Source organism: Asterias amurensis, chromosome 5 (genome assembly GCF_032118995.1).
Source record: "Asterias amurensis chromosome 5, ASM3211899v1".
In the NCBI taxonomy this organism is placed as follows: Eukaryota; Metazoa; Echinodermata; class Asteroidea; order Forcipulatida; family Asteriidae; genus Asterias; species Asterias amurensis.
Genome location: NC_092652.1, coordinates 21,080,479 through 21,092,651, shown reverse-complemented (window position 1 = coordinate 21,092,651; position 12,173 = coordinate 21,080,479). Strand labels below are relative to the sequence as shown.

Below are 12,173 nucleotides of genomic sequence, written 5' to 3'. Positions count from 1 at the left end.
CTGTTGCAGCAATCAGGATAAGCATTATCAGTGATTTGAAAGTTCTTCAAAGGGGATTATTTATCTTTATCAATCATTTTGACTTAAAATGTTTTTAAATCTGTTCAGAAGACTTATCTGTTTGAACACGCTTTTTACTATATGTGGTTTTATGGTTCCTTTCCTAAGTACATTTTGTATCTACTGTCTTCATGTCGATGCATTTTTACTGTTGTATCTACTGTCTTTACGTCAATGCATTTTTACTGTTGTATCTACTGTCTTGATGTCAATGCATTTTAACTGTTGTATCTACTGTCTTTATGTCAATGCATTTTAACTGTTGTATCTACTGTCTTGATGTCAATGCATTTTAACTGTTGTATCTTTTGTCTTGATGTCAATGCATTTTAACTGTTGTATCTTTTGTCTTGATGTCAATGCATTTTAACTGTTGTATTTACTGTTTTTATTGTCAATGCATTTTACTTGTTGTGTCTACTGTCTTGATGTCAATGCATTTTAACTGTTGTATTTACTGTCTTTATTGTCAATGCATTTCACTTGTTGTATCTACTGCCTATAGTTAATGCCTTTTAATTGTTGTGTCTACTGTCTTAATGTCATTTCATTTTAAGTGTTGTGTCTACTGTCTTTATGTAAATGCATTTTAACTGTTGTGTCTACTGTCTCTATGTAAATGCATTTTAACTGTTTTGTCTACTGTCTTTATGTAAATGCAATTTAACTGTTGTGTCTACTGTCTTTATGTCAATTCATTTTAACTGTTGTGTCTACTGTCTTTATGTAAATGCATTTTAACTGTTGTGTCTACTGTCTTTATGTAAATGCATTTTATCTGTTGTATCTACTGTATTTATGTCAACGCATTTTAACTGTTGTATTTACTGTCTTTATTGTCAATGCATTTCACTTGTTGTATCTACTGCCTATAGTTAATGCCTTTTAATTGTTGTGTCTACTGTCTTAATGTCATTTCATTTTAAGTGTTGTGTCTACTGTCTTTATGTAAATGCATTTTAACTGTTGTGTCTACTGTCTTTATGTAAATGCGTTTTAACTGTTGTGTCTACTGTCTTTATGTAAATGCATTTTAACTGTTGTGTCTACTGTCTCTATGTAAATGCATTTTAACTGTTTTGTCTACTGTCTTTATGTAAATGCAATTTAACTGTTGTGTCTACTGTCTTTATGTCAATTCATTTTAACTGTTGTGTCTACTGTCTTTATGTAAATGCATTTTAACTGTTGTGTCTACTGTTTTTATGTAAATGCATTTTATCTGTTGTATCTACTGTATTTATGTCAACGCATCTTAACTGTTGAATCTACTGTATTTATGTCAATGCATTTTAACAGTTGTATCTACTGTCTTTAATGAAAGGGTCTTGTGTTTTCATTTTTCTTTTTTTTTTTTTTGGGGGGGGGGGGATTGTGGTGTTTCTTGCTTTCACCAGTTGTAAGGGTTTTTAATCTTTGTCTAATTATTTTGATAAGCGCTTGTGTACATTTAACGGAATGGGCGCAATATAAATCAATAAATTATGATTAACTTTTAATATTATTAACCAATTGTTTACTTGAACAATTTCAAATCTAGTTATTAATAAATGATGAAGAATTGCGACAGTGAAGTGTGCTACAAACTAGTGGGTGAAAAAAAAAAACACTAAGTTTTCAAGCTTTATGACATTTTCTTTGTCTAGGTTTCGTGACGTACACCTACAAGCTTGGCGCAGGAGACCCGGAGATCTTGACGAGTGAGCACAACTTTGCCGACGGGAGACACCATTATGTGAATGTGAAACGCAACGGCAATGAGGCAATCTTAAAGGCAAGTGTCAAATTCCTATTGATTGGAGGTTGGAAGTGGGATCCATAGATGGTTTTGTTTTGCTGTACACTTTTTGCATCTGTTCTTTGTGAATTGATAGTTTTTATATTGTGATGTTGTCTCTGTTTCTACATGAACATCTTATTATCATATTTTATCACTTGCCATAAAATTCTTTGTTCATTTTGTACATTTTCTAAGTATTTTTTTATTTACCTGTGCTTTGTGAATTGAATTGAATTGATAGTTTTACTTGCATTGCTGTCTCTGTTTGTACAGTATACTGCTGTTATTGTTAATATTTGAAAAGAAATGGTAGACAGTTTGGGTCCTATGGAGACCTCCACAAACATACTTAAGGAATGCTATAGACCTTATGCATTGACGTCATCCAGCCGCCATCTTAGAGGAAAAACGGTGACGAAACAATTGAGACGCACAGATTTGTACGCGCGGCGTAAAGTATTGGCCAATTAACAACCTCCTTTTGACCTTTAGGTGAGGGCGCCCTACTGAAATGACGTCATGTGCATAAGGTCTATTCCAGGCCTGTATGCTTCGTTTTTGAAAGGGCAAGGGCACCAAGGCATATTTTCCTTGGTAAAGGGCGCCCCATGAGGAAATTGTAAATTTCTACTAGAGCATTTCAAGGGCACCAAGGCAATGGCAAGAGGCAACGGAGGCAATCATCTTTGTCGCCTCTGTGAAGTATCGGGCCTGGTATTCTTCAATCTGAATATGTTTTATTTATGTTATTGATAGCCTGGAAAGCCTCTAAAAGCCTATTGACCCAATTCACCTGACGTCATCATCACAATGCGCCACACTGGTGGGCAATGTCACGTAAACCTATTGACCACCAAAATGGTGAGCTTGGCACAGTCGCCGTGTGTGACGTGCGTATAAGGGGGTCAATACCATATATGTGTGCCCATGTACTCATTAACATTTTGCTACTGTTTTACCAAGGGCTAAAATATCATGCCTGATACTTTGAATTGGTTGTGTTGATATTGAAATGATGAAAAAAACCTCTTCCTTCCCATACAATAATCACATTCAATTGTGAAACTTGTTTGTATTCCTTTTTAAAATGTATTATTCTCAATTGCCATTTGCTTAAATTTAAATATGATTTATATCTATGTATTGTAGAATTTAGAATACATTAAACATGAATGACTCGAGAAGAAAATAAAAATATTAATATTGGAATGCTTTTGGTATTCCATGATGATATACTTACTCAAATGAACATGTCCAATCACATTAAGTTAGTTATTTGTTTCATATTTTACTTCTGTGGAACATTTAATTTCCCATCTTCGGTTCACTCAAAAATATGTCTTGATGCGAATTGAGATTTATAGTGAGTATGAATTACATAATTAAAATGTATTTGCAATGTAGAAAATAATGTGTAACAGTAGGCCTAGTGTAAAGTTGTTTTAAGAAAGCTGTTTTGGTATTGCATAACATACTTATTGCTCCATAAGCAAAAGTAATTTCTGATTCATACAGGCATGACATTCCTCCTACTTTAGTCTGATTAGTTTGAAAAATTTTGATTTAATCCTATACCATGTACATGTACATGTAGGTCAGCCCTTGTCTTATAAGTACACTTTTCCTACTTTTTTCCCCCAAAGACCAAATGTCATGCCTGTTTCTATGGGTCACAACTTTCATACAAATTCTGACATAGCATGTTTCTTTTTCTCCTGATAGGTGGACGACTATGTGCCGATCAGCAAGACGACCTCAGGAGTAGACACCACCTTCCAAGCGGTCAAACTCTACATCGGTGGCCAAGGTACAAAAACATAGTCATTCAATGGGTGGTTGAAAATAATAATAAAACTTGTAATGCGCACGTATCCACCCTGCTGGGTGTTCAAGGCGCAGGTTGATGTGTCAAGTGTTTAGAGGATCCCACACTCCCAAACCATCTGGGCCCAACTTTGTGGTTCTGTTTACCCCCATATTCTGCGCTTACGATCACCATTCTCTAGTTACTGTGCAAAGCCAAGTTTCTGCGCTAGCTGTGTAAGCAAAGAATGCCTAGTAACGTGGAGTAAGCATATGCACAAGCAGAAATTCCCTGCTAACCTGTGAAAGACTTTTTGCTTATGGTAAGCTTATGGTAAGCAAAGCCATGAAATTGTTAGTTTATTGTGTACATCTACAATTAGATAGGATAAAAACAAACGACATTTGCAAAAACCAATGGTATCCTTTAAGGAATTGGCTTTATATTGTGGTGGTATAGTAATCATTTATAGAAGAGGAATTCTTTTTTCACCTGTGATTCATTTTCACCCTTCCCATTCTCTCCCCGCTCCAGAGAGCTCACAATCCTTCAAGGGCTGCATCTCACGGGTAAAATTCAACGACATCTACCCACTGAAGCGCTACTACTCCGATTCACCCCCTGATTACGTGACCAGTGCCGGGAGCATGCAGAAGTCTCGTTGTAGGGTAGAGGAAGAAATCCCCAATGCGGCGGTACCGGAGATACCCGTACCACCGACCCAAGCCCCGGTCACTGGAGATCCTAACCCTCTGCCTCCTGCAAAGCGAGCCCTTGCACCCGGGGACCAGGCAGCTATCGCTTGTGAGTATTTTGTTTGCTTCATGTGAAGTTTATATTTATATTTATTTAATTTCTCCGGCAGATAATGACATAAGAACACAATGCACAATAATGCACTCTGGTAAAAACATTAAAAGATACAAGAGTAAGTTAGGAAAGAGACCCAGCTGGAGCCGGAAGGATTACCGGAAAGAAACAAAGTTTCTGACTTGAGGCTCCCTTCTCTTCAGCAGGTCCTAAAGAGAACAACTATGTATAAATTGAAATATAAACATTATGCATGTATCTATATATTAACAGCAATAAAAAGATTACAAATATGCATTTAATCACACAAACTAAGATCATACAAGATTGATTAAAACATAAATGGAAATTTCCTTTCAAATATACTTTCTGTTCGCATCATAGATTTACTTTAAATGTCAAGACGTTACTCTTCCTGACCCTTGACATTTATCTTTCCCACAATGCAGTTGTGATCATCGTCCTGCTCATCGCTCTGATCGTCCTGGTGGTCCTGGTCGTCCGTCACCTTCACCAGCACAAGGGCATGTACCGCACCAACGAGGCTAAGGGTTCGGACGACGCTGGCGATGCGGACACGGCAGTCATGATGACTGGTGCCAAGCAACTAAAACCAGACAAGAAGAAAGAATGGTACATTTAACCCCAGCCCGATTCAACTTTCGTTTTTTTTTTTTAACCGTAGTAATTTATTCTTCTTAATTCGTTTTCACAAGATTCACCATGTATTTTCTCTTGTATCCTTTTGAAAAAACCCCATGATTTTTGTAATGTTTGTTGTGTTATCCGAGACTGATTTTTAAAACATCAAACATTTTTACTGTTTTTAATTTTTTTTTTTAGAATCGGGGACAAAGATTAAAGCAATTCTTAAAATACAAGTCTTTCTGTATGATTGGTAAGATAGCGGTAGTTCTGGTCGAGAATCTGCCGTACATATTTGCAGGGCTTTATACAGTCTTTCTTAGAGCTGCTAAGCAGAAAGTTTTGGCTAAGTAGTAAAGTTAGGTATAGATGGACAATGCTGGGCCCAATTTCATACGGCTGTTCAGTAGAAAGTATTGCTTCAGCAAGAAGTAGTTTGTAACCATTCACAATAGTGTGATAACACCAGGCATGGATGGCTAGTGTGTAAAGCGCTCATCTCTCACCAAAAGTGGCCCTGGTTCGATGCCTTGCTGAGGCCATATGTGAGTAGAGCTGTGCCTTGGTCCTCTCCTTTGCCACATGGGTTTTTTCTCAGAGCCCTCCGATTGTGCATCCTCTGGAAAATCAAACTGTACTGATCGCTGACTGTGTTCCATGGTCATGTGTGGGTTGATGTGGCTGGCTGCCAAGGGCACCCTTCGCATGCCTGCGTCTCAAACTTGTTGTAGTCAGGTCCTTCACAATTAAGTCTTCAGATCCAAGCAAGGATGATCAGCCTTCCAAATTATTATTTAATTTTGGAAAGGGAGCTTAATTTTCTTCTGAGAAAGATATTCCAGCGCTTAGCAAAGTTTTTGCTTACCTTTGTGCTTAGCTAATTTTGTCGCTTAAGCAGCTCTCTCAAATGGGGCCCCTGGTCAGTAAGGATAATTTTTGGGATGGTAACAAAGTGATACATCATTTTATTCCAGCAAGTTGTTTTCCTGCTAAGCAGTTTTTTAATAAATGAGCTTCCGGAAGTTTCCCATTGGACAGGCTTATTGAAAAGCATTCTTAAAAAGGGGTTGGCACTTGAGGGCAGACACAATTTCACAAAATTCACTAAGCGTATATTAACAGGGAGCCAATTATGAGTAATATACATTACATGGTATTTTGGCTGGTAGACTGCTCTGCTCAGCAAGAATATTTTTTGCTAAAAAGCAGCTTTCTGCTGAACAGGGTTATGGAATTAGACCATGGTCAATGTACACTTAACTTTTACAACTTATCTGGAACCATAGTAGTGGGGAAATGTAAACTTTTTTTCAAAACTTAAAAAAAAAAGATTAGCGCATAAATTGGACAATTTTAAATAACTTTTAAATCCATATCTGCTTGACAGGTCACAGTACATAAAAACACTGCTCCTGACAAAACCGATGTAACTCTAAATGCTCCATTACAATTAAAGGATTGTTAATTGGTTTTACCCATACACCGATGTGTGTAAGCACTGTATACTCGGTACTTTCCCGAGTCCTGTGAAAAAAAATATCACAGGCATGTTACTTGGGTGGGATTTGAACCCACGACCCTTGCAATTCTAGAGCAGTGTCTTACCAACTAGACTACAGAGGTTGCCCGGTAGCTAGAGGCAGTTCGAATTCTATGTTTGTAAAGGATTGTTAATTCTTCTGCGTTGCAAATATACACACTCCCAGTAAACTATACATGTATAACATACGGTACAGTTGGGAAGAGTTTGTAACTCTCTTGTTTCACGTCACTATTTATGAAAGACGCTGATAATGTTAGGGGTTTACATTGTTGATATGTTCTACAGGAAACCACACAGTCAAGCTGATATGGGTTAAGTCAGGCCCTTTATACTTTGTACAGATTTTATCCGATCTGTTGTACAACTTATGCAAGTGGTGTTTAGTACTGGATTACACTAAGGGAAAGGGGGTGGGAGTGTTCCTTTATTGTTTCAATTCAAAAAAATGTTGATTAATAATTGCTAAAAAAGTAGAGAGCTTTGTATTCGATTGGGTTTTGGATGGATACTGGTTCAGTGGTCCGAAGTGGCCTTATTTTTTGATAAATTCAGGGTCTGTGATTTGCTGTGTGTTCGAGAGAGAGAAATAGAATGAGAGTGGGTGAGAGTGAGAGGGTTTTTAGGGTCACTTTCAAAATCGTAAATCATCTGCCTGTAGTCTTTTCTTAAAATAGGTATCTTTTTATTGTTGGTTCTAGGTAATTGAATACTTGATAAGAGGCAATTGTTTTTTGAAGAGCAAACTGGTTCTGACTGGCTTTGACCAGTCAGAACTGGTTCTGGGTTGTTTAAAGTACTGGATTGTGAATGGAGGGACATGATGAGACTAGTTCTGACTGGTTTTGGACCGGTCAGAACTGGTTTAGGTCTGATTTCAGTACTGGATTGCAAATGGAGGGCTTCAATGAGTCTAGTTCTGACTGGTTTTGACCAGTCGGAACTGGTTTAGGTTTGATTTTAGTACTTGATTGTGAATGATCAGAATAAGCCTATTCATGTAACTTTTGAACTTTATATATTTCTTTTGGTTGTTGTTTGTTTTTACTTTTAGAAAGGAATTTGGTCCATAGACCACTTTGTCTAGCTACAAAATATTTCTGGATAAATAATGACGTTGTTGAGTGGTTTTTAAGTTTTGTGAGTAAAATTTTCCCAACAATCCAGAGAATTCCTTGCAATTTAAAAACAGTTTTAAGTGTTTTTTGTTACTTCGATGTTCAATAATCAGCACATCAATGTATTCATATATCAAAGATGTTAAAAATGCAAACAAATGTTTTGTAGTACTCTTGTTTCTTTGCATCTTTATTAAAAAAAATTAAAGCAGCTGCTACATAAAATTCAGAAATAAAGTTATGCACTACTTGAGCAAAATTTCCAGGAAAACATAAACATTAAAAACACTACTTTTGGTGTTGGGGGGGGGGATCTTAAATTTGTTTAACTTATACTACCTTGAAAGCGTTGGAAACCTTTACTGACCTCTCAGTAACTTTACTTATATCCTTTTTAAAGTCTTTTGATCATTTTTTTTTTTTGTCATGAGAAGCCTCCTTGGAACTGAACGATTTTATTATTATCTTTGGGGTTATTGTTTGTTTTAATTTGTCATTCCTAGCTCTTTTTCAGAGGTAAAAACAAAAAAAACTCAATGAAAATTTTGAAGGATTGAACTTCAATCTCGAATAAGAGCACAACATGTAAAAAAGTTGAGAATTTCAGCATTTTTTTAACCAATTTTTTTTAATCCGCAATTTTACTTGAGGCTTGTCAGATATTTTTAAAACAGCATTATTATTGGTACTTGAGCAGATTTATGCATCTCAATTATGTTTTCAATTTTAAACTTTTTAATTGTTAACTTGCAAATAGCTGTTTAATAGGGTTCAACCATTTTTTTGTTTTCATTTGAGTTTAATTTTTTACACTAATGTTTTTCATCGTTGTTATTTTTTTAAACAAACAATTTAATTGTATTATTCAATGCAGATATGTATAAAATCATTTTAGTAGAATGAATTATGCAGAGATTAAGGACTTAACTTGTGACTGATGCTGTGTCAGAATTAAAGGCTTCAGCAGTGGCTATACACAGGCTATATGGCTAATGCTAGATCACATGTTGTCACTGAAGCCGAAAGCCGTAGCCAAGGCCGAAGTTGCTTTATTCTGACATGGCTTCATTCCACCCTCTTTGCCCAGAGCCAGAGCTAGCCAGAGTTGCTCATTGTCAGCCATAGCCTTTTGTATGGCTGACAGTCTGATACCCTACTTATTTTGTCACTTTTAGTGTGTGCAGATCTAGAAATGGGAGGGCCCTGACTAATTGTCTGGTACCTGGTCTCATCGAGCTGCTTTGCAGAATAAGCAGTGCATATCAATCGTACCTTCTGTGAGCAAAAAAACCCCAGCTCCAAGACATTTTGTATGGTAACCTGTTTCTAACAATTTCTCTGCGATTAGCAATTGTTTCTGTGCTAAGCAGGTTGTTTTGCTTACCAGCATTGTACGAAGATAGGCCCTGTGTGCCTTGCAGCTCTATGGAAACCAGTGGCATGTGGAAAGGTATTGAATTTCCAAATTTTTAGATCAGCAAATGCAGAAAGGCGACTCAAATACTTGAGTGAGGGTACTTATTAGGAATCTAGTTACTTGTTAAAAACCTAGTTACTTGTTCAATACAAAGTTACTTGTTCAGTACCTGGTTACTTATTCAGTGCCTAGTTACTTGTTCAGTACCTAGTTACTTGTTCAGTACGTAGTTACTTGTTCAGTACGTAGTTACTTGTTCAAGAACTAGGTACTTGTTCAGTACCTAATTACTTGTTCAATACCTAGTTACTTGTTCAGTACCTAGTTACTTGTTCAGTACCTAGTTACTTGTTCAGTACCTAGTTACTTGTTCAGTACCTAGTTACTTGTTCAGTACCTAGTTACTTGTTCAGTACCTAGTTACTTGTTCAGTACCTAGTTACTTGTTCAGTACCTAGTTACTTATTCAGTACCTAGTTTGTTATTCAATACCCTGTTACTTGTTTAAGTCCTGAAGCAAAAGTTTAGAAAGGAGATGGTTTTGGAAGTTGTTGCTTAGAATCCCACCAGGTTGTGAATACTTAATAATCTACATCAGATATTTGATAGACGTTTATATTCAGTGTGCTTTTTATTTCTTCTTTACTGTGAAACATATCTGTTGGGAAAACAAAAAGTTAAAAAACCCCAAATAGTCGTGGAATAGGGTGTCTGTGTGGTGTTGGGTGTTCACTCACATAGTTTTGGATGTATTTATTTTCTTTCTTAGTAGAACCACTTGACCTCTGTGCAATGCTTATTTGCTGAGAATGGGTTCACATAATCGGAAGTAATTTGTTTTATGCAAAATGTACCAATTAGGAACTTCAGAATCCTGGAAGATTGAAGCATGCGGAGTTGAAAGAATAAAGGCTTCTTTGATCTTATGTTATTAACTTTAGGACTAAATCCCATTAAAATTTTACGGAACACTCTTGCAATTGAACAATTCACGCTTACAGTAGCAGGAATATCCATCGTTACATGAAGCGTATTTCACAGGTTAACATGAAGTTTGTGCTTGTGGACGTGCTTAATTCAGGTTACGAAACATTCTGGGCTTACACAGCTAGTGCAGAAATTCAGAACTAGCCCTGTACAAGGGAAATTTGCCCGTTTTGTAGCAGGCTGGGTACATTTTGTATGAGATAATTGACTTTTGATGCCGTGTAACTCACACATGCATGCGTTACAATAGCTACAAAGTAAAAAGCGTAGAAGCCTTAAAAAAAATTCCACACGGCTAGCCGCAATAGTTTTTCTAAATGATGAGTTAGCCAGTGAACTTATACTGAGCATCATTGGATAGTTTGGAACACTTGGTGGCAGCAGACACAGTTCTGAGCCTACGCACAAACCATATATTGACATGGTATGTCTGGAGTCTACTGCCACCAAGAGTCTCCGAAAGTCTCCTGTCGCATAACATAAAGTGACATAAAGTGACATTCCAGTAAAATCACAATGGCGTGATTGATCACTCATCTGAAAATTAATCTTAGCATTTGTTGAAATCATAAAACAGGACTACAATCACAGTCGGAATGAGTTGGAATATTTGTATTCAAGTTATGTAATCATATTCTCCACACCCATTACAATTGATGTATCATTTTTGCAGATGAAACCCCACTGGACCGAGCAATTTCAGCACTGGGCCAGTATTAGCTCACAACCAAAATCTGATGTAACTTTTTTTCTCTCCTAACAAGTACAAACAAAAACGTACTTCACTTGTAATGTGAAAATGCGAGTACCTATCGGGTATTTTACTGTTGTGGTTCTAACAATACTGACTGTGATCGTAGTGTTAGACTTTTGTAAATTTTAGTTTAACTTGTCTGTATTATTTTCCCAAAGCTTGCACATTCCTAGATTTTAAAAACTTGCGTACTATCGTAGTGGCTGTATATAATTGGCTAGAATTTTATAGCATCTTTGAAAAATATACTTGTACTATATATTTTGATAGCTTTGTGGTTGTGATATTTTTTAACAATGTAATTGTACAAAGCTATTTAAGTACTATGTTTTGTGATCGACTTTCTATACTTAAGTTTCAAGATGTTCTCTTTTAATTACCAAGCACAGAGTGAGGGTCATAGGCTATGTTTTGGCTGAAAGGTTTTTGGGGGATATTTATAGGTCCTTTTGTGGAGCAGCAAAAAATGTACTTTTTTTTGGAAGACCCACAATGTGATCTAGAGGTGATGAATACCTGTGCCATTCAGATCTGGGCTGCTTAAGCACAAAACAATTATGATTAGCAGATTCAGGTTACCATTAAAAATGTCAAGTCACATGTATATTGTTTAACTGGTATCCTGCCCTTTTTTGCCTAGCAGAAACTTGTTATGCAATGTTTTGTGCTAAAGCAACTCTGTGAAATCGGGCCCTGCTTTGTATGCATTTTCCTATGCAGTCTGTCTGTCAAGGATTCTCATACAACAATTTTCAGTGGGTTCCATTTTTGTTTTATCATGCAAGCTTATGGCTTGGCAAGTTATATGTTAGAACTTGGCCTGTTCAGTGTTGACGTACTTCCTCTGTAAACCATGTATGTTTTGGGGGTAACATTGACCAGAGTGGGACTTGAACCTGCGACCTCCAGATTAACCTGCCTGTGTTCTTCCAACTCAGCGCTCTAACTGCCTAATGCTGTGCATGTATGGGCAATGGCATCAGACTAAAAAAAAATTAGCAAAAGCTTCAGGCATCATTGATGTGCGATATTCTTACTGTTCACCAGAATATCAACATCTTGTCAAGCTTGATAAAGTTGTGGTGGTGTTTTCTTCCATGTGTACCGTCATGCGTCAGTATTAGATACTGGAGAGGGCGCTCTTTGTAGATATTCGTGGTCATTTTGGTACTTTTTCGAGACGGCTATTGTTTCTGTACATTTCACTAATAAAATGTCTTTTGTTACCAAGTTATCGAGTTGTTCTTTCTTGTTGTAA

General features: G+C 36.7%; 2 protein-coding genes across 2 annotated transcripts in view; one reads left to right on the top strand and one right to left on the bottom strand.

Annotated features, from left to right (window-relative positions):
• Nucleotides 1-12,167, top strand: part of LOC139936994 (neurexin-4-like) — a 61,324-nt gene extending 49,157 nt beyond the window's left edge. Inside the window, exons 20-23 of the mRNA XM_071931909.1 lie at nucleotides 1,707-1,834; nucleotides 3,563-3,647; nucleotides 4,179-4,448; nucleotides 4,904-12,167. Of these exons, the coding sequence (XP_071788010.1) occupies nucleotides 1,707-1,834; nucleotides 3,563-3,647; nucleotides 4,179-4,448; nucleotides 4,904-5,097 (677 nt within the window). The 3' untranslated portion in view covers nucleotides 5,098-12,167. The remainder of the gene's footprint in view (nucleotides 1-1,706; nucleotides 1,835-3,562; nucleotides 3,648-4,178; nucleotides 4,449-4,903) is intronic.
• Nucleotides 1-12,173, bottom strand: part of LOC139937007 (uncharacterized) — a 139,339-nt gene that overhangs the window by 38,099 nt on the left and 89,067 nt on the right. The gene's annotated exons all lie outside the window — the stretch shown is intronic.